Source organism: Polyodon spathula, chromosome 31 (genome assembly GCF_017654505.1).
Source record: "Polyodon spathula isolate WHYD16114869_AA chromosome 31, ASM1765450v1, whole genome shotgun sequence".
NCBI lineage: Eukaryota > Metazoa > Chordata > Actinopteri > Acipenseriformes > Polyodontidae > Polyodon > Polyodon spathula.
The window spans coordinates 6,337,621-6,365,120 of NC_054564.1; the positions used below are offsets into that span (position 1 = coordinate 6,337,621).

At 38.3% G+C, this 27,500-nt stretch overlaps 1 protein-coding gene across 2 annotated transcripts in view; it reads right to left on the reverse strand.

Moving 5' to 3' along the window:
- Positions 1-23,504: 23,504 nt before the first annotated feature.
- Positions 23,505-27,500, reverse strand: part of LOC121303017 (docking protein 2-like) — a 17,287-nt gene continuing 13,291 nt past the window's right edge. For both annotated transcript variants that reach the window (XM_041233412.1, XM_041233413.1), the window contains 2 exons: positions 26,671-26,843; positions 23,505-25,198 (listed from right to left, as the gene is read on the reverse strand). In XM_041233412.1, the coding sequence (XP_041089346.1) occupies positions 24,224-25,198; positions 26,671-26,843 (1,148 nt within the window). In that variant the 3' untranslated portion in view covers positions 23,505-24,223. The remainder of the gene's footprint in view (positions 25,199-26,670; positions 26,844-27,500) is intronic.

Consider the following 27,500-nt stretch of genomic DNA (forward strand, 5'->3'; position numbering starts at 1 on the left):
AGATTTTAATAGTACAAAGTTACTCAGTTTTGCAAGAGCTGTAAACAAGTTTTCAGATGTTTTCAAGTAAATTCGCATTACAGATGTTTTACATTTTGTGTTGTTGATGTTCTGCTTGTTTAAGTGAATAGACATGTCATCAAGCAGCTGTTCACTATTATCCGCCAGCAGACCTGGAGAAGTATGCGTGTGATGTGTACAAACACATAAAGACACTTGCTGTAGGGCAGAGAGTGTGGATGGGGTATGATTGGAAGCTTTCTTGGATTTTTTGTATGCATCAGGGTGAGGGGATGAGGCAGTTGCCCCCTGTCTCCCAATAGATAGCTATGTCATTTCAATTCTTGATCATTTTTTTCTTCTATTTTCTGATGTTTGTAATCATTTGAGTGGATCTGGGCTTTGTTTCTCATTCTTGAGTTATTTCCAGTTTTATCTAAATCTTTCTTTACAAGGCTGATTCCTAAGTGGCAGAACTCAACAGACTTCCTCAAAGGAATTCAGCACCAGCATTCTGCAAACAATTCCAGGCAAAAACAGATTTAGAAACGAATGATAATATCTCACAGGTGGAGCAACAGAAGCCAGGGCCACTAAAATAATATGCTAAAATTATATATTTGAAGTTTGCTGGTTTGGCCTTTTGGTTCTGCCTCTGTGCTTCACAATCTCTGCTGTCACGTTCAAGTCATTTACGAATGTTTTGTAAAAATTCCACTTACCATACATGTGCAACATCTGCAGATAATAGAGCAACATTTTGACACAACAGGTGCATCTCCTGTTTTCATATTTAAACTGCATGTAATATTCTGGGGGAAATGCACACAATACCACCTTATATCTTTCATCAATGTTAACGTGAATGTTCTTGGTCTGCTGCTTTTTCCTGTCATTCTTTCAAGCAATCTAATGACCGGACTTATCAAATACATTCCAATATAGGATCAGAAATGATGGGCTGGCATTCACCTTTTCAAAATCAATCTTCTTTACAACCTTTCCCCTTAGTTGGGGGCAGGTGGACCTTTTTAGAAACAACTGAACAATGAAAACCTATTTTGAAGCCTATTCAGCACCGTGGCATTTCTTTCAACATTCTACCTCTTGTAATTAAATGCTAAAAAGAACTAGTATAAAAGACTACAAAAGGCTGTTTACTGAGCACACCTGACTATGTGATGTTTCCTTCATGTGAAACTTTAGTTCTCTGTCTAAATAAAGCTATTTTTAAGAGTTTTTGTAAGTTTTAGAAAATTTTACTGAAGTTCTTGCATTGATACATGCTGTATAGTTATGGCCAAACGCTTTATACAATTAACTAATTGTGCTTCATAAAGTCAAATGAAACTTATTGAATAATGTTCCATTGACATATTGAGTTACATATCGTTTTGTATTTGTTTTGTAGTTTTTCATATACGAAAAACTGACAAATTGAAAATCAAAATCTAACATGAAATATTGTGCTACTATTAAGCCTTTTGCAGTTTCAGTGATTACATTATGTTAAATAAGAGATCAAAATTATATTCATATAGCTTTTATTTATTTAATTTTTAAATTAAATTATGTCTCACTCCTAAAATTCTAGGTGATGCAAAACTTTTGGCCAGAGCTGCAGGTGGTGTTAGTACAAATATGTTAACAAAATGTGTCTATGCGATCTTGTAGAATGTGTGAGTGTGTTCAATTTAGCAGGGCCTCTCAATTGTATTGACTTCCTGTCTGTAACAGTGTTTGATCAGACAGATAATAAATGCTGACATGTGTTGCTGGGAAACACTTTTTAGTGTGTCCTATCTCTTTCAATATTGTCATTTAAGAGGTTCATAACGAGCCATTCTTTAAAAAACAAACCTGTCACCTGGGGCATGTGTATCCATGATCTGGGGGCAATTGTTCAAGAACAGCCACATGATATTTTTATTTGATTAGAGGCCTGGTACTGGGCATTGAGTAGGTTAAATAGTAAATATTATGCAATAAATTATATTTGTATGTTTATGTACAAGTTTCACATTATATTTCTCCTTTGTATGATGTTTGCAGTCATTCTAAGTGATTCTTATTACAATAACTCCTAAACAGCTGTTGTGTTGTTTTTTGTTTGTTTGTTTGTTTTTTTTTGTAATGTGTTATAAGTGCAGTATTTAAAGGAGTTCCAGTTAATGAAATAATTCCACTAATGTTACCTGTCAGGTATTTCTGCTCACAATATATGTACATATTGTAGCTCCAATGGGTGGCTCATGAGCTACATTTGACTCACTGAGCTCCACAATATGACCCCTTTCAAGTCTTCCATTTGGGTTCTAATAGTTATGAAAAGATGGACAGTCTGTAGTCTTTGGGTTAGGTGAGTGCAGTTAAAATTCAACAAATTCAACGTTTAATGAGCAGAAAACTATTGATGTCTCAGCGTAGTTGAATGTAACAGTATATAACACTTTAGAGACACTTAATGTAAAGTGTTACCAAATATTCACTTTGAGAAGCAGAAAGAAAACGATTAATTGTTTTGTGATATTTTAGAAGCAGAGCAACACTAATCTTTCCTTGCACTGCCCTTGCATTGTTTGTGTCCAGGCTGCCCTGCCTAAGGTCTTGGTTTTCAGTTTATGGATCAAGTAAGCAGAGGCTCAACAAATACAGCTGCAGGTTTAACAATGGGAAGGGACTGGCCGTTTATTCATTTCTTACTGGGGACACTGTTGATCTAGTAAACCATTATACAATTCCAGTAAGCAAATGTATATGAATTTGAAAACCATGATCAATTTGGTAACACTTTACATTAAGTGTCTCTAATTACTGTGTATTTATATAGTAGTTCCACAGTAAATACATGTGTGCTTATACATAATTACAGTGTTATTATGCATAGTTACAATGTACTTAACGTGTACATCTTTTTGCATGATACAGTATATTTAAGTATACAATTGTATCATAAAAGGGTTTGGCTTAGATTTAGTGGAGTTAGAGTTAGGTTAGGGTTAGGATTATATCCTGCAAAAAACTGTACACATTAAGCACATTGCAACTGTGCATAATAACATTGTAATTATGTTTAAGTGCACATGTATTTACTAAGTAACTACTATGTAAATACACAGTAATTAGAAAGAATTAACACAAAGTGTTACCATCAGTTTATTGTAGTTTTACAGTAAGTGTAATTTTACAGTAATTCCTCCCAAACAGCCACACCAGCTTGTGAAAAAGGATTGCAGTCTTACAAGCAGCTGATAAACTTCACAAATTCTAGAGCTGACCAACTTGGATTCTTCAAACTCAAATTAAAAGTCATTGTCAGGTAATGTATGAATGTGTCTAGTTGGCCTGAGTAAACAATATACTGCAAGATAGGCAATATAATGAGATTGAAAATGAAAAACAACCCTGTCTGACTGAACAGATGCACTTGGAATGTGTTTGAAACGCACCGTTGGCATGTCACTAAACCAAAATATGAAGTGTTGACCATTAAATTAAATGCAACATAGAATTTAGACTGAATTGTTCACTTTTTTCAGTTCACATTTTGTATTATTAATGTAAAATGGCTGGTGATGTAATGTCTGTTTATGAAATCAAAATGAACCCTTATAATCCGCAGTTACCAGAAACAAGCAGTTTTGAAATGAAAACCAAAGAACTTTTAGAAACTATAGAGATTCTAAGACACAATGCACACTAAAACATTGCCAGCAGGTGTAGTGAGGTGATTATAAGACTTGAGTACCAAATGTAGCTGGAATCCAATTACTCTGAGTTGATGAGGTAATTCATGTTTGTCTTTATTGCTATGATGGTGACAGCACTATTCAGAGCACTCACAGGCATCGAGGATCATTCTTAACAGCTGTCACTGAGCACTACCCATCCACATCCATGAGCAGCATAATTATACATCTCACGTGGTTTGCACTCCCCAGGGTTTTTGAAATACAGGGAAAATATGAATTACAGTCACTTTCCCTTTGTGTTTTAGATTGAAATCTTTGTACTGAATATATAAGCACCTCTGCAGATATATATACACATGCAGTCATGCAGTGTCAAAAGATACTGGATTGATATATATATATATATATATATATATATATATATATATATATATATATGGAAAACACTTTGCATTGTGTCTCTAATTACTGTGTGTACATGTGTGCTTATATATAATTATAATGTTATTATGCAGCTTTCCTCATTTGTGAAATCACCTCAAGTTTCCTCTGTTTATTTTACAACCATCCTCCTGTCCCCCTGAATGAATGTATCTGTTGTGCTTTTCTAAATCTGCCATACTGTAGTAAACACATCAGGGTCAAGAGCCAAAGAAATAGGTTTGTTTCATCATAACACCTTTCCTGGCTTAAAGTGAGAAATAACACAGTGGTGGTGTAGTTCACTGTATTTCATCAAAAAAACATCCAGATAGCCACAGTCACCATCGTCATTAAATGTCTGTGCTGCTTATCTGCTGAAACACCCAGCTACTGCATGCATTTCTAACAAAGAGATATTTTCTTTTGTCTGTGGCAGCAACAGAGGGTTTTGCCAGGACTCTTACTTAATTAGTTTCCTATTTCTTGAAATCGCTTTATAATTTATGAGCTTGCAGCAAAGAATTTGTTAAATATTTTTTATCAAACAGTCGTAGAGGGAGCAAAATGGCATTATTGATCTACATTTCTCCAACGCACCATAAATAAAACACGTGGGCGATTGAAAAAAGCAAAAGTCCCATATGTGAAAAATTTAATTTGAAGTAAAAAGTCAAGTTTTGGTATTGAGAAACTAAAAAAAAATCCCTGCATCCCACAAGCTTCTAAAAGTTCATCTTTCTAATTTTCCAGTTCCCTGAAGTATGAAAACTAGTTTTCATTGACCTTTTTCTGTACCTGAAGTTGGCAACTGAAGCATGCCATGTAATACAAATTCATTTCTTTATAAACAGATTGCCTTGGGCCTCTAATCCACAGACCCCAATTTGTTTCAAACTGATTGGCATGTTTCTTGTTTAAGCAATGGAGCAATGTATTCAGGGAGGTAACATGCACGCGCTGAAATAAAACGAGAGCCCCCTTACAGAAACGTTCAACAAATAGCAGCAGAATGTGTATTCTCCTGAAGAACCTCCAGCAGAACCATTAGTACACCATAGAATTACTTGCAATGGCAGCAAAAATGGATTTAGAACAATATTGTACTATTGCACTGATACGGTATGACTCGGGAATCAATTACCTGTCCATTTATTCCATCGATATGTCATATAACATAATGAAGTAAAATACAATCTGGTGTATTTTAAAGGTAGCCTATGTAGCCCATGCTCTGAGCAGTACTTTGTAACCCATGTCGGAAACACATTATATTAGTGCTGCTTATTAATGTATTATAAATATATTATATATGATTAATAACTATGTTATAGAGTATTAATACAGCATTATAGATGTCTTATAATCATGGAATTGCCATAGATGGAATTACGTTTAAACATCCCAAAGTACAATAGGTGGCTAAAAACTGTCCCGGTATAAAACTGTAATTCCATCTATGGCTATTGCATGGTTATAGACCATCTATAATGCCTTACTAACACTATAATACATAGTTATTAGGCATTTATTATATATTTATAAATCATTTATAAAACATTAATAAGCAGCACCTTAATATAAAGTGTTACCCGCATGTCTAATGCACATTGAAATATGATTCTATTTTAAAACTAAAAGTCATACTTCAAGGAACCTGCCCTGAAAACATTGTCTACCTCCTGTATTTTTGATAGAATGACAGCTGAGTCTTTAAACAAGAAATGCAAAGTACGGCTATGGCCAAACGTTTTGCATCAGCCTATACAATTAACCAATTTTGCATTATAAAGTCGAATGAAACCTGCTGAATAATGTTCCATTAACGTATTGAGTTACATACCACTTTGTAGTTTCCCATATACTTAACGAAAAAACTGACCCATTCAACGTATTGAGTTACATACCACTTTGTAGTTTCCCATATGTGACAAATTGATTGAAAAATGTGATATTTCGAAATCTAACAGGAAATACTGTACTGCTATTAAGGCTGCTGGCAGACTTTTGCAGTATCATTTTGCAATTGCTTTGATTATATGTTAAATCAAATATCTAAATTATGTTGATATCGTTAATATATCTAACCGTTCGAAGTTGGCAAGCTTGGAGTGGATGGAGTGGGTTCATAAAATCTTTAGGCTGTAACTGAGCCTTCTATAATAAAAAATTATAACATCCTACCTGTTGTGTCACCAAATAAAAAAACGCCTTTGTTCAAACCCAATCCTTTAGTGTCAGAATCACCAGTGAAGATACATTTTATACAGATGAACATCACTTTTCTGCAAATAATATAATTTCCATAGAGCAGCACTTTACTTATGCGCCAAGGATTTATATTTCACATTCATGCAATGATTGGCATATATTTGGTCTTTTAAAAGGCTGCAAGATTTATGGATGATATTTTGCACCTATAATACATCCTATAAAATGTTATTAGTCTATCCCGGTAATGCAATTTAACTGCGAGGATTGGCACACAGACTCCTGCTTTTGTTGATGTGACTAAAATAATGTTGCATATCCTCAACTAGATTTGACAGCAATGAAAATGCTGGACAGTTCCTCTAGACTGATATCCTGATCTGGTAGAATAAGAATCTGCATCTGTAAGCAATCACCGCCTGTCAGAATTATAAAGGATGAGAAGGCAAAGAGGAAATGTTTAAAAGCAGGAACTGGGTTGCTATAATATGCTAACTTTGTACTTTAAAAAAAATAATCAAAAATAAAGAACAGTGGCAAGCACATGTGAATTCAACTTGTCTTGTTAGTAAGTTTTATTTAAATAGCTTTTATTATTATTATTATTATTATTATTATTATTATTATTATTATTATTATTATTATTATTCCCTTGCTGTTTTATTGTGTTTGACATTGTCCTGGTTTTGGTGTTCTGTTGCTCCTGTACTTGGTTAATACCATTGTTCTTTAAATCTGCCCTTACCTGTGTCAACAGGATGACTTGTGGTGACTTCAGAACTGGGAGAAGCGCTGCTGCGCACATTTAATCAATAAACACATAATTGAACAAAACCCAAAACACTAGCACAAAACAAACAGCACGTTGGCCAAAATAAACAGACAAACAGACAAGGAACACACGACTATCGTGCCGGTATAAAACCAACACCCATAGCAATAGTTAGGAGTTACTGAATCCTTTTTACTTCACCTTCCGACTCTCGTTCCACCTGAGAACCTACCAAACCCCATGTGCATGAAAAACTCTTTTATGCAGCTGTGCCAGGACTCGCATGCTAATCAATCATTCACTTGAATCCTAGCACAGTCGGCACATTAACTAATTGTGCGCTCCCCGTGCCCCCATACAAATACCCACTTTAATCTGCAAGTGAAGTGATTGTGCAATCACCGTGCCTAAATACAAATATACATTTTAAATCCCCCATGCTACATCACTACATCCCATTCACCACTTCATACATACAAACAGCAATAACAACCCACATATAACACAAAATGCACAAATGGGCGGGGTTATCCCGCCACAACCTGGGTTTGAGCTTATCGGGGGAAGTCTGTTCAAATCATGTGACAATGTAACCTTTCAACTCTGTCTCTACAGTAGGTGGGGCTGACAGAGTTTAAAAATCACATTGTCACATGATTTGAGTGGAATTAGGAATGCTGTCCAGTCCCAGCAACTAGGATACTCCAGACAAACTCAAAGCACCAGGTACTGTAGAGATTTATAGAAAAATGAACAGAAAACCATGAAAACTCATAGATCTATTAACAGCTCTTTTTTATGTTCCCTCACCACGGCAACTCACCACAATAGCTCAAGAGCAGAAGATCAGTAACCCTCACAAGCAAGCAAATTGCCTCGTCATGCCCTCGAGAAGGGATGCAAGCTACTGGCCTCTAGAGGATAAAAGTCAGCCCTGCAGGCATCTGCCCAAGCTCTTCAAGAACCTAGCCAATAGGATCCACTGTAGAACAATGAGGAGGTACAGTCCATTCCGGCTCTGCCTAACCCGATGGAGCCAGGCTTTTACCAGGTGAGCCACTCAGGTACCCTTGCACCTCCACTATTTGGACCATCATACTGGTAGTAGAACTTGTACTGATGATAAGAAACCCACAAAAGCCTGCTTCCAGATGATTTTCTCCAAATTTCACTAAAAAACTGAACGGTACTGCACAGTTCAATGAACGGGAATATATTTCTTAGGTGTTGTACATATGTGTCTGCATCCACTTCCACATAATCAGGTTAATGTGCTGTAGCTTTATTGTTCCGCATTGTTGAAGCTGGCACATGAAACTATTGGTAAGCACCGGAATATATGAGAATGTTCCTTTAAAGCAGCTGCTCTTGTGACAGAAAGCTTATCAGTGATGAAATGTTTTCTTTTTCTCTATTGCAGCAGCTGAGAAAGGGACTGGCTTTAGTTTGTACTCTGTACGCTTGCTGTCAGTAGATCTGAGCTGACAGAATTGTAATCTTCTGCACTGCTTTTGTTTAAGGTTGAGAAGGAACTGTGTCAACAGCACATGACGTTTGCATTTTCATTTTTCATAAAGGAAGAGAATCAGTAATATATTCTAACCAACCATTCAAGGCTTGGAGTGGTATAACCCTAAAGGAAAAGGGTCTATAGATGGGAATTTTGACTACAAGTAATGGACAAAAATGAAACATTTACTATTGAAGTTGTTTACCATTTAAGCCTAGGATCTATCTTTTCAGAATTGGATTTTGATTTTAAATTGTCTGTATAAAATACTGCTCTTTAAGATCCTTCTTCCTACTTTACATTCTTTTTTTTTTTATGTGAGCCCCATCGTTCATCCCCTTTTAATAGTCTTCACATCTCATAATGCTAAGTAACATACCGCATTGAAGTTTAAAATGAAGACAGATCTTCCTGAAAATCCTGCTTGTAGGGATTGAGATGAACTCAGGAATGCAATATACTGTATATCACGTCTCAGAGATGCTGACATTTGTTTCTGCTAGTGTATGCTTTGAAATGTGCCCGGGGGAGGGTTGCTTTGTGGAGTGGGAGTTACAGCCTCTGATTAAATAAGTATGAATTATTTCAATAATTAATTTAACTCGCATTACGCACACACAGTCTTCACTAATGTCCCAATTTAAAGACATTACGTCTCACTGTAGCCCTCTGGGTGAAATTGTCAGCTATCTTATTTATATTTAGATCTCTGGTAAGGTCTTGATGAACATTAAGGGCAGCCACATGATTCAGCCTCGTCTGTCTCATCAGTGACAGAAGATAGTTATTAAGTCTGCAGTCTGAAGGGTTCTTAAAATTCTGCAGTACTATGTGATGACATCATGATCACATGACCGCCTCATGCCTTCCTGTTTGACGCAACATTGAGGCAGAATCGACAGGGACTGAGTCACTGAGATCCACTGTTGAGCTCCTGGGTAAAAAAGAGCTGATTGGCTTGACAGTGGGATCAGAGAGGATACTCAAAACCTGTAGGTTGTTACCTTTTTGGACTTATCAGAGCACCAGGATTTCCAATAGCAGACACTGAGTGTTTAAAGAGTAGGTAGCAGGGTTCCAAAAATATAGCGTCACATGTCCCCACGTGCTGCTACAACTGTTTAGATAACGTACCTGTAATGTTTCTTTTCATAGTTAACATCCTGACAACTTTTTATACTTGAAAGCCTGTTTCAAAGCTCTTTACAACTTGATACCAGCAAATGAAATTCATCCCTATTTGAATCTTTTAAGTCTCAGTCTGCATCCTGTCAGAATGGCTCAGGTATATTTTATTGAATATTCACCTTTCTGGCCGGGCTTGGTAGTGTTTGATCACACTTACCCAGGATGGCAATGATTTCGGATAATATGTTTCAGGTCGGTTCCCCAGCAGAATCGCTGAGCCCCTGTCAGATCTCATAGGGAGTGTCATCAGTCATACTGGCATTGCCATCAGGGAGTCTGTGAAGACACCATCACAAGAGCCTTTTCAGACCAACAAAGGGAGAGATTTGAGGGGAACACGATCTAATGAAAGATTTCGTACAAACCCAGGATGGAATGCAGTGTGACACGATTCGAATACAATCTTTGTATGTACTACCAAGCAATGAAATGTCCAATTTAATGGAAAGCTATTTCTCTGGGGAAATGCAATGGCTATGTTACAATGTGGACATGCACATTTATTGCTGTAATGCTCTTTGGCAGCTTAGCCTACTGAGAGGCGATGGTTCAAACTAGAGGCAGGCAAGTACCCAAAAATTACAGGTACCTTGTAATCAACTTAGAGAGGAGGGAGGGCCAGCAGGGTAAAACATAGAAGAATTGAAGAATAAGTAGCTTCAGTTACATTTTTTTATTTTGTTTTACTATTTTGTTGCCTTTGTTTGATGCCAGTCATGCTGAGTGGTTCAGAAGCTGCTCTTCAGTTCTAGTTCTAAAAAAAAAAGGGCATAATACCACAGTAGCAATTCCTCTAGAGGAAAATATACTTGAACTTTGACTCATTCGACTCAATTCAAACATGAAATGTCTCGTTTTCCATCATTCGACAACACCCACAGTACGGAATCGTTCATTAATGATCAACAAAATGAGACTATGTTAAAAAAGAAAAGATGTAATGCTGGTAAAGTCATATCTCAGAGAAACTGGAGATGAAAAGGAAATTAAAACAAGGTAAAGGTAATCATCCAAATGAAGCTGAAGCACTAACGGATAACGACATAGAACGTCTGTACAGCACTTAAACACTACAAAACAAACTGTACTGCTGAACCTCGTCTTCTTTAATGTTAGCATCACAAGGGTATCCATGTATTATACAAAATAATAGACGGGCCTCTTCAGTGAGTTACAGGAAAACAATTCCATCTCGGGTTTCTATAAGTAAATATAAGTCTAAGCACCAGCACCATCTAGTGTACAGTACGGTATTGACCCAAAACAATAGAAAACTTGATCCAACGTGGCATTATTAGCTCTTACCTACTCTTTTACCAGTAGAGTGCTTTTACTTGCATGACCCTTGAGGTTAAACCTGAATCTTTCTCTTCATATACTGGCATGTTTGTATGGTGCTGGTATTGACTGCCATTGATACTGGAATGGGAGTTCACAGCTGGTCTTGAGATATCCCCTGTTGTCTGCCAGTTTGGTGCCTCTCTCACTCACATGGGCGAGCTGTCTTCAAAATGAAATTTCACACTGAAGGAAACATCATTTTCTGGTGATGTCAAATTTCTCAGTTTCAAAATCCCTTTTTGAAATAGGTGCACAGTAATTTCCTGTGATTTCACAGAGAATGCAGGCAAGTGCCCCTGTTGCCGTGAAATAAAGGAAAGGTCCAACTACTAAAAATGAATTGGAATAAAAATTAACTCTGGGGTTGTCAGGATTTATTAAGTCCAAAAATCCCTGACAGTTCCTTTCTTGATGTGAGTACATGCCACATGTTGCATATGTACACTGTATGTGTGGATAGAATGCATATTTTCCCTATATATCCCAAGCTGCAGTTACAATAGTTTATGATCGGGTGGCGCTGTGAGCTATGCAAAACTCTCTTATTTAAAAAACTACTTGAAAGGGGAACTGCTGTATTCAGATTTTTTGTGGTCATAGTAGTTCAGATGGTCAGTTAAAAACTATTTCAGGGGTGTTTGTAGCACAGGCAAAACCAACAAACTGTTTGTTTAGTATTGATTTAAATGTTTAAAAAGGTCTGTTTGTTCTTTTCAAATTTATTTAAGTTATTGGTTACAGTGAATTAAAGCACCCCATTATTTCTGTTGTATTGATTTGTTGTGCATATGAAATCAAACTAAATATCTTGGAAATTAGTGATTGTCTAACCTAACTGATGACTTTAATAGGAGACATTTGCAATTAATTCAAAACAATAAGAGAAAATTAAGATACAGTATAGCCACATATGGTAAAGTATATGCAACTTTTTAGAAGTTTTTAAGATACCTAATTAAAGCACAAAGTAGTCAAACATCTTCACACATGGGTACAGTAAATGAAAATAAATTCTCACACCTAGAGGTGTTCCTGCAGGTAGATATATAAAGGATATAAATGACAAATCTTGAGGTGTTCTAATACATTTACACACTGCTGTAACTTTCTTTTTTTTTTAATTCACAGTAGTGTTTGTTGTTATGTAGCACAGATTTTTGGTGTAAACGGCCTGTCCCTCACTTGACTGTTTATTTGTTCTGCAAACCACATACCTGAAGTTTCTTCTGTAATATATCAAAGTCGCATATCCCTGTTGCAACAGTTTCAGACTTACTAGATATTAATAGTGCGCAGAAAACAGATGCTCAGTTGGCAGGTGCTTCTATTACTTGACTGCACAGATTTTTGAGCTTTCAAAAGGCAGTGCCAAAGATGATTAGACAGGTCCTAACTTCCCTAAATCATTAATCCATCCCTCAAGAATAAATCAGTGACTGTCCTACTCCCTGATGACAGTCTTATGGCAGGTGTTTCTATTATTTTGTCCATGTCTTGTACATATGCTGCTAGCCTATCTTACTCCTTTCCTATTCACAAGAAGTCAGTCCATAGAGACAAGTGAGGACTGTGATGTTGCTTCACATACTGCAGCTTAGGAGGTGCATTACTTAAACCTGGCAGTGATTAAAAATGTATGCATGGCCATTTACCATCCATACATTAAAAACAGCAAGAAAGCACAAGGCATATTTAACAAGAGCACACATATTTAACCCTTCATAGACTTGAGCAGCTTTCTTCTTTGCCTTGGCCTTTGACATTGTGGTGACACAGCAGTTCCACTGTAAGTCTTAAAATCAATTTGCAGTGGCTGAATGTTTCTTGTGGTTTTGCTGGCGAGATCGAGTTAGGGCTCAGTTCAAACTCCACTTGAGCCTTTCGAAATCTGCCCTGGTGTTTTGATTTCTAGTTATGTTGTAGACGGCAAACTGACCTGGTTGCTCGTCGGCTGGCATCTCAAAAGTAAGTCAGTTACATGATCAAAGCAGTAGTTGATGTTTTATCAGGATTCAGAAGCCATTGACAACAGTAAAAATACAGTGAAACCTTGTTCTTATGGAGGGCCAGGGCACCAACAAAATGTGGCCTGAATAGTATTGCTTACTACTTTAATTTTAATGTATACCAGAGAATTTGTCACTGCTGCCTTAAACAGCATTCATTTCTGACCCAGTAGATAACTGACTTAGTGCTATTGTTCATTGCCTGTAGATAACTGACCTTGTCTTTTCACTCTCTTTCTCAGCATCTTTGAGGTTTAAAGCTAGTTTCAAGATTACAGTCCTGTCAGCTTTTAGAGGGCATCAACCTGTGTTATAATGGCCATTACCTATGATGATGATTAAAAAGGATTTTTAAGGCATTACAGCTTTAAACATTGGTTTTAATACTGGGTGTAAAGGTAACGGAACAGTATTGGGATACAGAAGGTATTGGGGTGTGGTTTATAAAGTTCCAATGTTCCCAACTCACAGCACACTAGTTAGTGTATATATGTGTCAGGTTTTTTTAGGCCATAGTGTCTGACGTGAGCCATTGACAGTAATTGGCAACTCCTTTGGAAGTGACAGTTAGGAGATGGTGGACATGGTTGAGTGTGCGCAGTCCATGGAGGGATGCTGCTGAGTTACACTGTGTAGTAATTGTCAGTAAAGGAGGTCCCCAGCAGAGCAAGAGCTAACACAAAGCTTGACCCCGAGGGCAAGCTATTCAGAGCTCTGCAGCACAGCTCTGCACAGCACCTTATTGAACACTTAACATTAACAAGGACGGAGCACAGAGCAATTACAGACAACGGGGGACCCCGTTCCATGGTAGGCAAATAGGACCGTGAAAGGCTTTGGAAGACAGGTTAAACTTTCCCTCATTTGTCTGTCGCCCTCTCTCTCTCTCTCTCTCTCTCTCTCTCTCTCTCTCTCTCTCTCTCTCTCTCTCTCTTGCTCTCTCTCTAACAGAGGATAGTGGGAGGAGCTGGGTGAAGCAGTGGGATAGGAGTGGAACCTGTTCAGCGAGTTTCCACATTATTTATTACATTAGTGGTTTAGTTTTATAATAAATAGTCTATTTATTTATCTATTTGTTTATTTATTTATTTATTTGTTTGCTTGTTAAATTTTCCGTAGCTGTGTTTGTGCTGTGTTCCTGACTATGGCAGGTCTGACTCGTTGGCACGGCTGGTGTTGTGATCCCGACTGTCGGTGAAAGAATACCTGCTCACTATCAGTGAGGTGGTAGGAGAAGGTCATATAAAGTCAGCATTATGTATTGGTTTTGTTATTTCTTTCAGTGAAACATAAGCTGTAGATGAGCTGGTTCAGGAGGGGTTTGTGGTAAAGGGAAGTGTTAGGATGTTGTCCCCACTGGCTACACCTGTAACTAAGGTGATTCTGTATAATGTGCTCTCGTTCCTAAAGAATGAGTTGCTAGAAAGGGAGCTTTTGAGGTACAGAAAATGAACATCCCCTATTAGATCCATACCGTTGTAAAGATCCAAAACTAAAACATGTCCTGTCATTTAGAAGGTGGGTGTTCATTTCATTAAATAATCCTAATGCGGATATTGATGTGGCCTGGACTTTTACTGTGGAAGGAAGCAAATGCACCAGCCTAAAAGTTGACCGAAAGGGGGGCTGAGGCTGAGGAAGAACAAGGAGCAAACTGGCGGGGAGAGCGGGAGGAAGAGTCGAATCAGCCAGAGTCACCGGCAGGGCCGAGAGAACAAACTGAGCCAAGAGCACAGACAGCAGAAACCGCTGATAACCAAGAATTCACTGTGGTGGAGAAAAAATAAACACTCTGGGGCGGTCTCTTCGATCCATGGGCTCTCTCAACCTGCTAGCTCTGAAGGAGCGGGCCGTGACTGAAAAGCCACTGGAAGCCACGACATTGCGGGAGTTGAATTCCCTGCTGCGGGGGCTCCTGACTCGAACCCGGAGAGGAGTGACAGTGGCTGTGTGTCTCAAGCGGGGGCTGCAGTGCCTCCCTGTTTGGAGGGAGAGAAGCGCAGCACTGAGTCTCTACTCAGTGCCGCTGCGAATCCATTTCTGTCTGGCTTGCAACAGACAGCAGCCGAAGTAGGGGCAGCGGCACAGCTGAAAACAGCAACAGCGGTGGTGAATGACAGCGATGAGGAGGAGAAGATGGACGAGGAAGAAGAAGCAGAGGTCTCTGACTCCTCGTTATTCTCCGACATTCCTGACAGACAAACTGCCAGGAACAAAATGTACTCAGCCAACCAATTAAGTGAGTTTTTGGATCTAACAAAAGGTAGGAGAGGTGTAGATATAAAGCATAATTTCCAGACTTGAAATTGTTTTTAAATTCTGCATGTGTAGCCCTTATTAAGAAAGTTACTGTAATAAGAATAATACCCTGATTAATGGGATTTACTATGGCTTGGGTTCTGCCTTCATGGCAGATTAATATCAGATGGCAATGCACCCTGATCATGGTTCTATTGTATAATTGCTGAACTGTTTGCACAAACATTTGTAAGTGCAATGCTAATTGTTGAAAATATTCCTTGTATTAATTTTTTAACAGAAGTAAGATAATAGTATTGATATTGCTTTCCTCGGAACAGTTGAAAATCAATACCTAACTGAGCTAGCACAACCTGAGTGGAATCACTTACTGAACAATCTTCAATGACAAAGCAGCAGAGGCGCTACAATGAAATTGCACTGGTCCTGTTCTAAGAGGCAATGATATGCACAAGCCAAGCGACAGCGGTATCACATAGCGGTAACCTTTTCATCATTGTATCTCATGGCCGCAATGCAGTATCATATCAGAACCAGACACTATCGGACACAACCGCATTGTCTTTTCATTGTTGGAAATTCTGTGGTCGGCTAATGGTTCAGCTCCAGAATCTGAACAGAATCATCCAGTTTATCAGAAGGTCTGAAATAGACCCCTGGCTGTGACAATTGAAGTTAACAGGGAATGAAAACTGTACTGCTTATATTATATCTGTTTATGGCGCCTTTGTTGATTGATTTTCTTACTGACCTGGTGTTTATATCTTATTCCCATCCGTAGGATGCTTCAATCCTTATTGCCTAAGAGTCTAGAAACTAGGAGAGGTGGGACTGGGGAGCTTTGAGATGCACTATAACTGCTATCTATTGAAGTGCCCTCCTAGCCACGACATGCAGTCCTGATTTTCCACTGTGGGGCGGAGCACCTATTCTCACCGCCTACTGTTTTCGGTAACACATGAAGTGCCTCTAATTACTGTGCATTTGCGTAGTAGTTAATGTGTAAAGACATGTGTTCTTAAACATAATTACAATGTTATTATACATAGTTACAATGTACTTACACAGTTGTAATTAAACATAGTTACAATGTACATGTTTCTGTAGGTTCTTTCTGGCTTTAACAAAGTTGAGAGGTTACATTGTAATCTTGATGATTCTCATATTTTATATCCCTTACACCACCAGTAAGTAAGCTCCTTCACCTGTTGTCAACAGAATAAATATAGTGCGCAACTTCAGATCTGTTGCCTCCCACAATTTGCACACTGATTAAAAGGTATTTCAGCTTCTAATTAGTTAGTAACTAGTTAATAAATAGTACAAAGTAAATAGGGCACTAATTAATTAGTAAATAGGACACTTTGGGAAATACCATGCACTGTCATCTCAATTTTCCTCCTGCAATTCTGGCCAAATTAGTGGCACTTAGTAAATCAGACCCTTGGCTCCTTTCTTTTCTTGTGCGCAGCTGAGATGTCCATAAAAAGATACAGCGGGGTTGTAATGTGATGTAATTAAACTGGACATTGACAGTCAGACACAAAACAAAAGAAAAAGAGTGTGTGAGAAAGTACTATAAACAAGGGACAAAGTCACTGACAATGCCATTTGTGGCTGCAGGCCGAGGCAACACAGAATCTGAAATATTCTACATTATTTCTAGATAGCGTTGTAACAGCTTTGCAGCTAGCGCCACCCAGGCCAGAGAATAAAACACAACAGCTTTGAAAAGTAACAACCCCCCCCAGTGCACAAAAACACTTGCACAAAACAATGTGTAGCACTGGTGAAAGCATTAGCCATCGTGTGTGTCCTCTCGTCTCTGTTTAATATGGCCTTAGATCCTGTGATTATGTGTTTGAAGTTCTCATTGGGTCTCTGTGATCACAGTGTTCCAGTCATTATGCAGTCACCCCCTGGAAGATCCCAGTAAATGAAGTACTGGTTTATAAAGGGCTCTGCGGGCTGACCCAGTACGCAGCATGGATTAAAGGAGGGGCAGTATCCACGAGGGCTCATTCATTACCCATGCTGGTCCAAACAATCAGTCCTCTCACGCGCAGCTCTTTTAATTTCTCTTCTGGAGGAATGGGTTTCTACATCAAAGAAAGTGTGTTCTGTGTACGACCCTAGAGAGGAACGTGATTATTGCTGTAAAAAGGCTTTGGAAACATCCACGACTATACACCTTCTATGAAGAAACTGACCACTCTTTTCTTAAGAAGGTTTGTAGGTTTGTAACAAATGCGCAACATGCGCCTGGCATATGTTCCGTTCAAATGTATCCTTGTATTAATCTCAGGAATTGTTCATGCCCGTTTCCCTCTCTCTAAAGGACAATACAATTGAAATGTTTCAATTTATTCAGCCCTGTTAACCCTATTAAATACATTTCCGCTTGGCAAGGATTTCAAATTGAAACCCGAAATTAGCTTCCTAATGCTTTTAAGTGAATACAATTAATAAAGAATAGCGTGTGTGTCGTCCCCCGTCCCCCGTCCCCCGTCCCCCGTCCCAGATATAATCCCTATTCTACACAGTGGAAGCCCAGGCCGTTGTGCCATTCTAAGGGTTAGAGAAACAACAAAACAGCAATCTAACCCTAATGGTATGGCATGTATATGTAGATATGTAGATACTGCTGGTGTTGTGGATGTTCCTGACTTTTTCAGTGGACAAGTCTATAACCAGCAGCAGAACCACATGCTTACCCCATCCTGGAAACCTGCATGTCAATCCTAGATCCAGGTCTGTACAATCAATGCAAATAGATGCAATTTCTTCAGCTAGGGACAGTGGCTTGAAACCTGGTTCCAGAAGACCTAGTTTGAAGCAACTTTGCTGTATAATGCAGTGGCCTGAAACCTAGTCTCTTGTAACCAAGTTTCAAGCCACAAAGTGGCTTTGTGTTCCCTCAGCTTTAGAGTTAAATGTTTAGAGATGCCTTTTTACAAGACATGCATTACTTTACCTTAACCTTGTTACCTTAGGTAAAGTGGTCCAAGATTAGTGCGAATCAGAATATGTGAAAATAGCCATAAGAAACATTATTGTTGAAAAATATAGCACTGAAAACATACTACACAGGTTCCAAAAGTAATGCTTTACAAGGTAACCTTCTTAATATTTATGAGAAACAAGCAGTGTGCTACCTTTTCCACTGTAAAGTATGTTTCACAGATTGATTGCCATTGCTGGTTATGTTGTTGTCTGCTAATGGTTCTGCTAGCTAGGGCTTCTTCAGTGTAATACACAGATATTATAAAGGGCTCCCAATGGAGTTTTATACATTTTCTGCAAGGGAAAATTTCTGTAGGCTTCCACTGTATGCAAAACGGAACCCCGGGGGTATCAGAAATCAATAAGTACAGCTCAATCTTCTATTGATGGATATTCCCATTCCAGGCCTCTCATAGCTTCCTGATGCATTATGCTCAAACCATTTTGTAAATGCGTTCTCTGTGATTTGATTTATGACTAACAATTACATTAGAGTCACAAAATAAATGCCATGCCTCTTGGCTTGATCAATAAGGAACCATTCAGGCCTTCTGAATGACAAGGAAAATGCAGAACAGGGAAGGAAATGGACTGAAAGGGATGACATCAGTGATACCTACACTACATAATGGGCACCTTAAAATCTCTTAACTCATGGAATCATACAAGACACAGGGAAGACATTCTATAGCCTGATATTATTTATTTCTAAGACGTCAACCCTTTTGATTATTTAATTGATTCATTATACTTTTTTTTTCTCCCTGTCGTATGTCATTTTATTCTGTAATTCATGTTCATGTATGGCATGTTGGTCATTTATTTAATTTGGCAAATTGATATTTGACACTGAAGGCTGTAAATACTTAAAAAGGCAGGAAGAAACCTCAAGTCAAGCAGCCAAACGTTCGCCATCTGTGTTTGATTGGGCGTTCTGAAGTTAAAAAGAAATAAATAGCAAACTAACTATTAAACAAATGGGCAGATTGTAAAAAAAAAAAAAACAAACAAGAAAGATTATATTATACATGCAAGAAGAGGTTTGTTTTCATTCCTACTAATCTAGAAATGTATGTACTGTATTTTCCATGTTCAAATTAAGACATGAACATTGGTCTTCATTAAGGGGTTTACACAAACCATTTTTATGTTTCAAATCTGGAAATAAACAATGTGCACACATATTTCAACACATTCCTTATTGGAGTTGTTTAAGACTGCTTGAATCTTGACAGTACTTTTTACAATTGCATTTAGTAGAACGTATTTTCCCAAGCATCTTTTTCTGGCTTTCTGCTCTACGCATTCTGGCAAATAGCCCAATAAGCTTGTATTTCTGATTGCCTTGGTCAATGCCAAAATGCTCCATAATAATAATTCACAAGGAATGGATTGTCATTGAGGATCGTTGCAATTCTAATGGAGAGTTTCACTGCACATCAATCAGTTTCTTTCAGAAGGCTGATTCCATGTAAACATATTGCAGCAAGCCAGGGGGGGTCCATCAGCAGTTTTGATGTTTGCAGTCAGGCTCTCCAGGGAAGGAGCTGGATTCCATCTGGGAGCTCATGTTTCCTGCTGGCAGGACAGAGGCGTCTGATTGGTCAGCAGCAAGCCGGAGCAGCGACTTGCATCCGTTAAAATGTTTCCTGTTTAAATTGAGTCTGAATGTTGTTTTGCCACCAGGTTATGGATGAGCATTGCTATCTTATTAAAGGTTTACTGACTACATGATATAAGCCGGAATGGAAAATTACAGAGAACATAACACTGAGGAAGGCTTTGGCTGTTACGCACCACAAAAGTATGATATTCTAATGCATGCATTTTCTTTTACAATCCACCTGTTTACTATATTAAGTTACCTAAATATATTCACCTAAGTCAGACAGAACAGGGGAAGCCACAGAGAGGGCGTGTTGTGAGCAGAAAGCACACTGAGGGCTGAAAGGGAAGGAAGAGGCCACTTGCTCATCGTACTGAAGGAAACGAAGCAATGAAAAAGCAGCCAACCTGCCCAAGGTTGTTTTGTAAGCTTAACTAGTCTCCTGTGGGTAGTTATTTATCCCAGCCGGTTTCAGAATGTAAACATATGCAGTTCTGAGGGCAGGGCAGCTGCTGATATATGTAACACTACAAGGAGTAGTGGTCTCCTGTGCTGCAGAAATATTTTTATAAATGAATAAATAAATATCCATGGGGACAGAGGTAGGGTTACAAATAGGTTTTTTTTTTTTTTTTAGGTATGTGATATCGTATCAGAATTTATGAATACAATATTGATATTGTTTTGCAAACCTTTTTTTCAAAAATTCTCGACCGATTTGAATGTGTATACTGTATCGTATTCTAGCAAATAAATATCCGGTGTTAATGAAATCAAAATCGCATCCAAGCTGAAATCAGGGTTCATAGTGTGCAGTAGGCAGTATGAGCATGTCACACTTTATCCTGGCTCCATATGATTCACATGTGATTGGTGGTTGGTTCTGTTCTAGCATTCTCTTCTCTGTAAGCAAGCAATCTGGAGTTGTAGGGGTGCCAGTCCCTGCAGAAGTCTTTCTGTTGAACATCAGAACATTACCCCAGCCTGCATATAAACAAAGTGCTGAAATATGACAGCATCTGTGAGAAGTGCAAACATGCCAGTCAGTGTTCAAACAAATCACAGGAACTCACTCCCAAAACTGGAAAAGCAGGCATGTAACACAGTAAGCACAGTAGCTTCAAATTACTTTTTTTTTGTTGTTGTTGTTTGTTTGTTTGTTTGTTTTTACCGTTCCCTTACCCGATGATGCTAGCAGTTATTCTTACTGCAACCTCTCAAATAAGCAAGAAACAGCGCCATCTAGTGACCTGACACTTCGGGTCAAGATTTCCTTTGTATTGCTGGGAATCAGCTGCTGGGAATCAAACACTGGCTGATCGCGCCTCACAATATTTAAGTCATTGCAATAAGAACCAACCAGAATGATTGCAAGCAGCGCGACAAGGTCAGGGGACAGGATAAAAAGAAAATCCATAAGAAAAGGAATATTGAAACTAATTGCTCTTTAAAATTTCATCCACGGTGATGCTGAGTGGTGGGAAAGCGTGCACAAGCAGTAACTTACCTCTGCCCTGAAGCGAAATCTACAATGGCAATGCAGTGAATCTGTACTAAGAGGTAGCATATGGTAACACAATGGTAAGGGAGGACTGCCTTTGGTACAGTACACAGACCAATGTGGACCGTAATGCAGACCAATGTGCAATATCTGCTCCAATCTACTGGGCTTGCATTGCTTGTAATACTGTAGCAGTTCCAAGTTGTACAGATGAAAGGCACCTGTGTTCTATTGTGTTCTATTAGGCTCTCCTGCTCTGCAAATGTGCATATTCTGCAATGACCTGCTTGAGGACAGTTACTACTGTTATAAATTAGCATTGATTTCTACCAGCTCTTGTCCAGTCTTTCTACATCTTGATTATTGTTTTTGCATTTGTAAATGCATTTGTGAAAATCGCATCTTTATCCCTTTTCAGAGACTCGTCCCTTATTGGAATGTATAAACATGCTGCACTGTAAAATCTATACAAAAAAAAAAGGCAATTTTCAGATCAACTAACAAAGAGGTACATTGCCCTCTAGAGGAGATTCTGTGGTATTACAATACATGGTTGTGTAGGACAGGGTGGTTCTTCTTGGCCATTAAAAGTACTAGAAATTGTAAATTACCATGTGTTAAATAGAAATTGTTATCTTGATAGCTTGGGAAACTATTTTTTGGACAATATGTGTTATTTGAAAAACACTAATCTTTAGTTTGAATGATTTTTGATGATCAAAATGTATTTTATCCGTAAGCTTTTAGCTCTAATCCGATCAATACAGGATATTCTGACCCATGTGGGTTATATGTGTTTCAGCAGCTTATTAAGAAGCGTGTTATGTGGGAATACATTATTTAGAAATAATCATTTCTAGAAACATATCAGGAAAGAAATGTCTAAACACCTAAACACTGTGCCCCTTCTAATTATACATGCTGGTGCACACCCGGTAACAAGAATGCATTTTATGTAAGAAAACATGATTTACATGCTAGTATATCAACAGCTGTGTAGCCAGCACGCATAGTGTGTTTATAAATTAACAAAGACCTCTCACAACTTCATTCATCAACTGCCAGGTCGACAATAATTTGCACGTCAGGTTCTTTCCAGCCCCCTTATTATTTATTTAACCAAGCAAGGAAAGGCTATCAGCCCGCTTCACCATTGATTAATGGCGCTGTTAACATATACGTGTAACGTTCTTAATAAGCGCTCGTTTATTTTTTGATTATAAGTCGTTCTAATTCCGATTTCAATTACTCAAATGCCTGCAGATTTAGTAAACTCTGAGGGATGAACACAAGTTTGTGGCTGTATAATTTAAAAAGGGCTGTACAATCTTTTTTATTTGGATAAGCTACGATTACATTAATACAGGTTTGCTTTCTTAAAGTAAGAAGTACAGTAAAACTTTAAAACGTGCCCATGAATCAATACTTGGGCTTTAGTGGCACTGCACAACGCAAATTAAATTCCACACTGTGTACTTTCTTGAAAAAGTCGAGCCACATTTAAGATTTCAAATTATAATTTCGCTGACTGAGGGCAGGAGCATTGTAACAATGACATTTCACAACTGAGGATACATATGATTTATGATTCTTTTTTTTTTTTTTTTTTAAACTGAGTTTTCGCTTGACAGTTAACAGCTAGAATAGAATGTCAGTAAGGGGCAGATTTACAGTATGAAGTGGCACAATGGAAGAGATTAAGATCACAGAGCAGTAGACTGCAATGGTCGACTGCACCTGTATTGAAGAAATCAAGTTTACAATTGCCGGAAAAACATTTTGGTCTCAAGAACCACTGATCTGAACAGCGACAGATCAGGCTAAATAATTATTTACGTATTAATATTCCTACTTGCAATAAAAAATATAGTAAATGGGACCTGAGAAAAATTTCATTTGAAGGTAGTTGTTCTGAGATCCGCCCCTTTGGATCATGAAAATCGACCCTACCTTTTCGGGAAAATCACCCAGAAGATCACACAAGAACAGCAATCATAGCATGCTACTTTTTTATTGTTAAATTATTTCCATTTTCATCTATTTTCAATAGTTATATACAGTTTAAATGTTAAAACAACTTTTTACTGTGCTGTCATTATTATACCCCAGCAGGACAATTACATTAAACAGTAGAACTGAAAATAATAATGAATTTAGACAAACGTTTGGTCACGTAGTCTTTCACTGATTTCTATTTTAGAGACTACATGTTATGGTACATTATTTTCTGTGGCCAAGATATTGCCTTATATCCTTGTATATATTATATTTTCCATTGTGGGCAACTTGCAGGCAAATTGCCCGCTCCATAGTAATACTAGGTTGTAACTATGTAGGTTGTAATGCCCATGCACTGGCAGTTTATATGCTATAACTAAGATGCATACTGCACTTTCCTTATCAGACTCTTTAAATCTGGCTATTTTTTTTGTGGTAAAACACCAATAAATGTTTGTGCTTCCTGTGAGGTTGTGTATTACATGTATACATATAACTTTCAGACAGATATTGTTTTGGGAATCAAATAACTGGCTTATACACATGATATAAAGAAGCAGCCTGTGTACAACAAATAGTTGCCTTTCAAAAAAATAACTTATTTTGAGCTTCAAAGCTTTTGTTTTCACATTAAAAAGTTGATGGCATTTGAGCGGTTTTACTCTGTCCTTTCGATGGTCGGAATAGAGGCTTCCCACAATATACAGATAGTGATATCACTCCGTGCTTTTCTTGGCCATAAGCTTCACCATGACATTATCGTATGTGGTGTCTAGACTCTCATCCTCCCTCATGTTGCCATCTTCACAGTATTCATCCTCATAAAAAGCCTTCTTGGGCGGCTTAGGAACTGCATAGTCATCAATGTGTGGGTTATAGGGGTATTCATGGCCAAATGGATCTGCAGTACCCTGGAGTTTCCAAGCATGGCCTCGTACCTCCTCAGGGTCATCGTACAGGGAGGTTGCAGATGCTGCCATTGCACACCCTTCTGGCTCGTCATAGATGTGATCCACCTTATAAGTTGAGCCCTTCCGCCTCGACTGCACTGCTCTTTCATCTATAGAGTCGTACAGTGGATCAGCAGCTTGGATGTGTGTTGAAATGGATGGCTCCTCTTTTTCAAAAGAGGCTTGGTCTAGGCTGGGCATGGAAAATGCGCCAAAGCCAGAGGTCATCAGATTCTTGGCAATGGTGTCAAAAGGGACAGCATATTCGCAATCTGGGTTTTCCAGATCTGTGTGTTTTTTCTCAGCTGCTTTGTCTTTTGGTTGGTCCGGCACTGTCCTGATAAACTGGGAATAGGCCAGGTCCAAAGACAACGGCAGGCTCGGAATGTTCTTGACTGGTGCTTTCCTTGGTTTGGGGTCAAGAGTTAAGCTCTTCACTCCTGAAGGCAAGGTCTCACTTGACATTTCACCTGCCCTGGCTCTGCTACAAATCTGAGATTCAAACATTGGCTGGCCTACTGTGCTGTAGAAGCCACTGTCCCCCACAGGAGGAGGCCTAGGGGGTGGTGGGAGGTCTCCTTCGGATGAAGCACAGTGCCAGTTGGGATCTGTGATGGTCGTTTTGTGCACATTGATGGCGGATTCGATGGCTTGGAAAATGCTGTTCCCCTGTTTGGTTTCAAATTCAAAGTTGCCTTCTCCAGAAGCGCACCTGCGCCCTGCTTCAAAGGAGAACGTCACCTGTGAATCAGAAATGTTAATTAGGGGTTAATCCATGCTATGTGCCATGATTTAAATACATGCGCTTTAAAAATCCATTAAAAATAACTTTATAAAAAGGAAATGAAATAACAGCCACATGTCAATGCATCTTGATTATCAGTGTAATTCTATTAACAGTGTAGTGCAGGGTCACTTGCTACAATATATAATTTCTTACTGCATGTTGTATTCCATTTTTTACAATCATTAATCCTGTGTGTCTTCCTGTATGTGTTGCCAGCCTTTTTGTCTGCCTGTGCTGTTCTTTTGGTCAACATAGACACATGACAAGTTCCCCTGACGACATCTTCAATGGCATTGTAATGGTTCTGCCCTGCATGACACGAGTAAGAAGTTGAATAATGTGTGTTAAGTAGTGATTGAATGGAGAAGGGGTCTTATAATGTGCTACTCCAACACAGTATTCAAGGTAAGATGTACCTGTTGCATTAGATAAAGAATGTGCAGTGGTCTTCAGAGACCACAGTATCTGCACGTGGTAAATTAAGTTGTATCCTGTTAGACTGTAGAGTTATCACTTCTGCTAAAAATAAACAGCGTGTTCTACAAGAGTGGAAAATATATTTCAAATGGGTGTCATAACTGTCCACACAGGAAGGAGTAATGCTAAGATTGTAAGACTGTACATACTGCACGTGAATGAACTCTACCACAGTCAAGTAATAGGCAAGGCAACATCTTTAAAGGCTGTATTAGAAAGGTTTCTCAACTGAAAGGGAGACACAACTGTAATGGAGAGGGGGAACGAAACATCACAGTATATTTTAATCTATTAGGAAAAACCTTTTGCATTGGTTATAACTTCGCTTCCGGAACAGCAGCAAACCTTAAAATACATGCACTGCAGAAAAATGATATGACATTGATATACAGAGGATACTGAATGATCTTAAGAGGGAGTCCTTACTGGGATATCCTTCTGTGAATATGTACCACAGGTATATTTTTTTAAATAAATAGCAATGCATGTTTTATATAAAATTAATTCAGGGATCATTTAACAGTGCAGATCTTTACTTTCATTTTCAACAGACTATGTTTCGACAGGGATTAATTCCGAACCCTGTTCATGGCCTCTTTGCAAATATCTTTTTTAAAACCTTGAACTCAATTTGCAGCCTTGGTAACTGGCGTTTCTTGAATAAACCCGATCTCAAGGAAATCATTGTCCAAATCAAAACAGCAATACAAATCTGAAATTACAAAACTCAAATCGGTGACATTATTAAATGGAATAACAAAAGTCTTAACCAGAGTGGCACAATGCCGGTCCCTGAGGTCCAGAGTCCTCTTGTCTTTGTTCCGCCTTGTACCCTAAATTACTGAGACTAATCTCTTTCCAGATTTAATAAGTTAATTATTTAAAGATATCTATAAACCTGTAGGACTGAATTTGTGCGCCCCTGCTTGATGCTGCTTAAAATATTTACCTTGTCCCGTCCAAATCTCCTTAAAAACCTGTAGGGCCACATGAACGTGGCTTCTCCTGATTTCTTGTCTCTGAGAACCAGGCTGTCATCTTCTGCTTTCAGGATGTATGTCCCACGTAGTCGGCATCTTTCTGTTGCATCAGTCTTTCGTACAGACACTACGAACTCCTTTGCTGATTACGACAAAAAAAATATTTCAATAAATTGCTTTTAAGAAATGTAATAAATCTGAAATAAGTCAGCCATTTAAATTCATGTGAACTTCAGGTCACTTTCTGATTGATGTTTCCACCTGTCAAGCTTGACACAACAGCAGCATTAAGTGACTGCAACCACATGTATCATAACCTAGCCTGAAAATAATGCCATGCGTTCTACAATATCTTCTCCAGAGCCTAATTATAAAGTTGACATTGTTGATTAATGTATAAAAAGTTTAAATTAATTTCTACTTCAACTAAAATTGATGTGTCATTTAACAACAAACATTTAGCTGTCCCTAACCTACTGATAAAAAAAAAAAAAGAAATCAACGCTGAACTCCCCTCTCTCTTTGTTTGGTTTAGCCGTTATTAATAGCATTCTGGGACAACATTTCTGTTAAGAGGTTTTTTTGCACACAGGGTGGATTATACAATAGAGAGTGGTTGTTTATTTCTACAATGACAGGCAGGACACATTGTTAAACTGCTGGTTGGTCTTTGCAGGCTAGCTGCAACCATGGGCTTGGCTGAGATAACTTAAAAAACTCCCTCTCACCTGACCTGAGCCAGATTACAGAGGCTGTGCATTAGCCCACTGTTTTGTACTGTTTCCTGCATTCTTTTGGA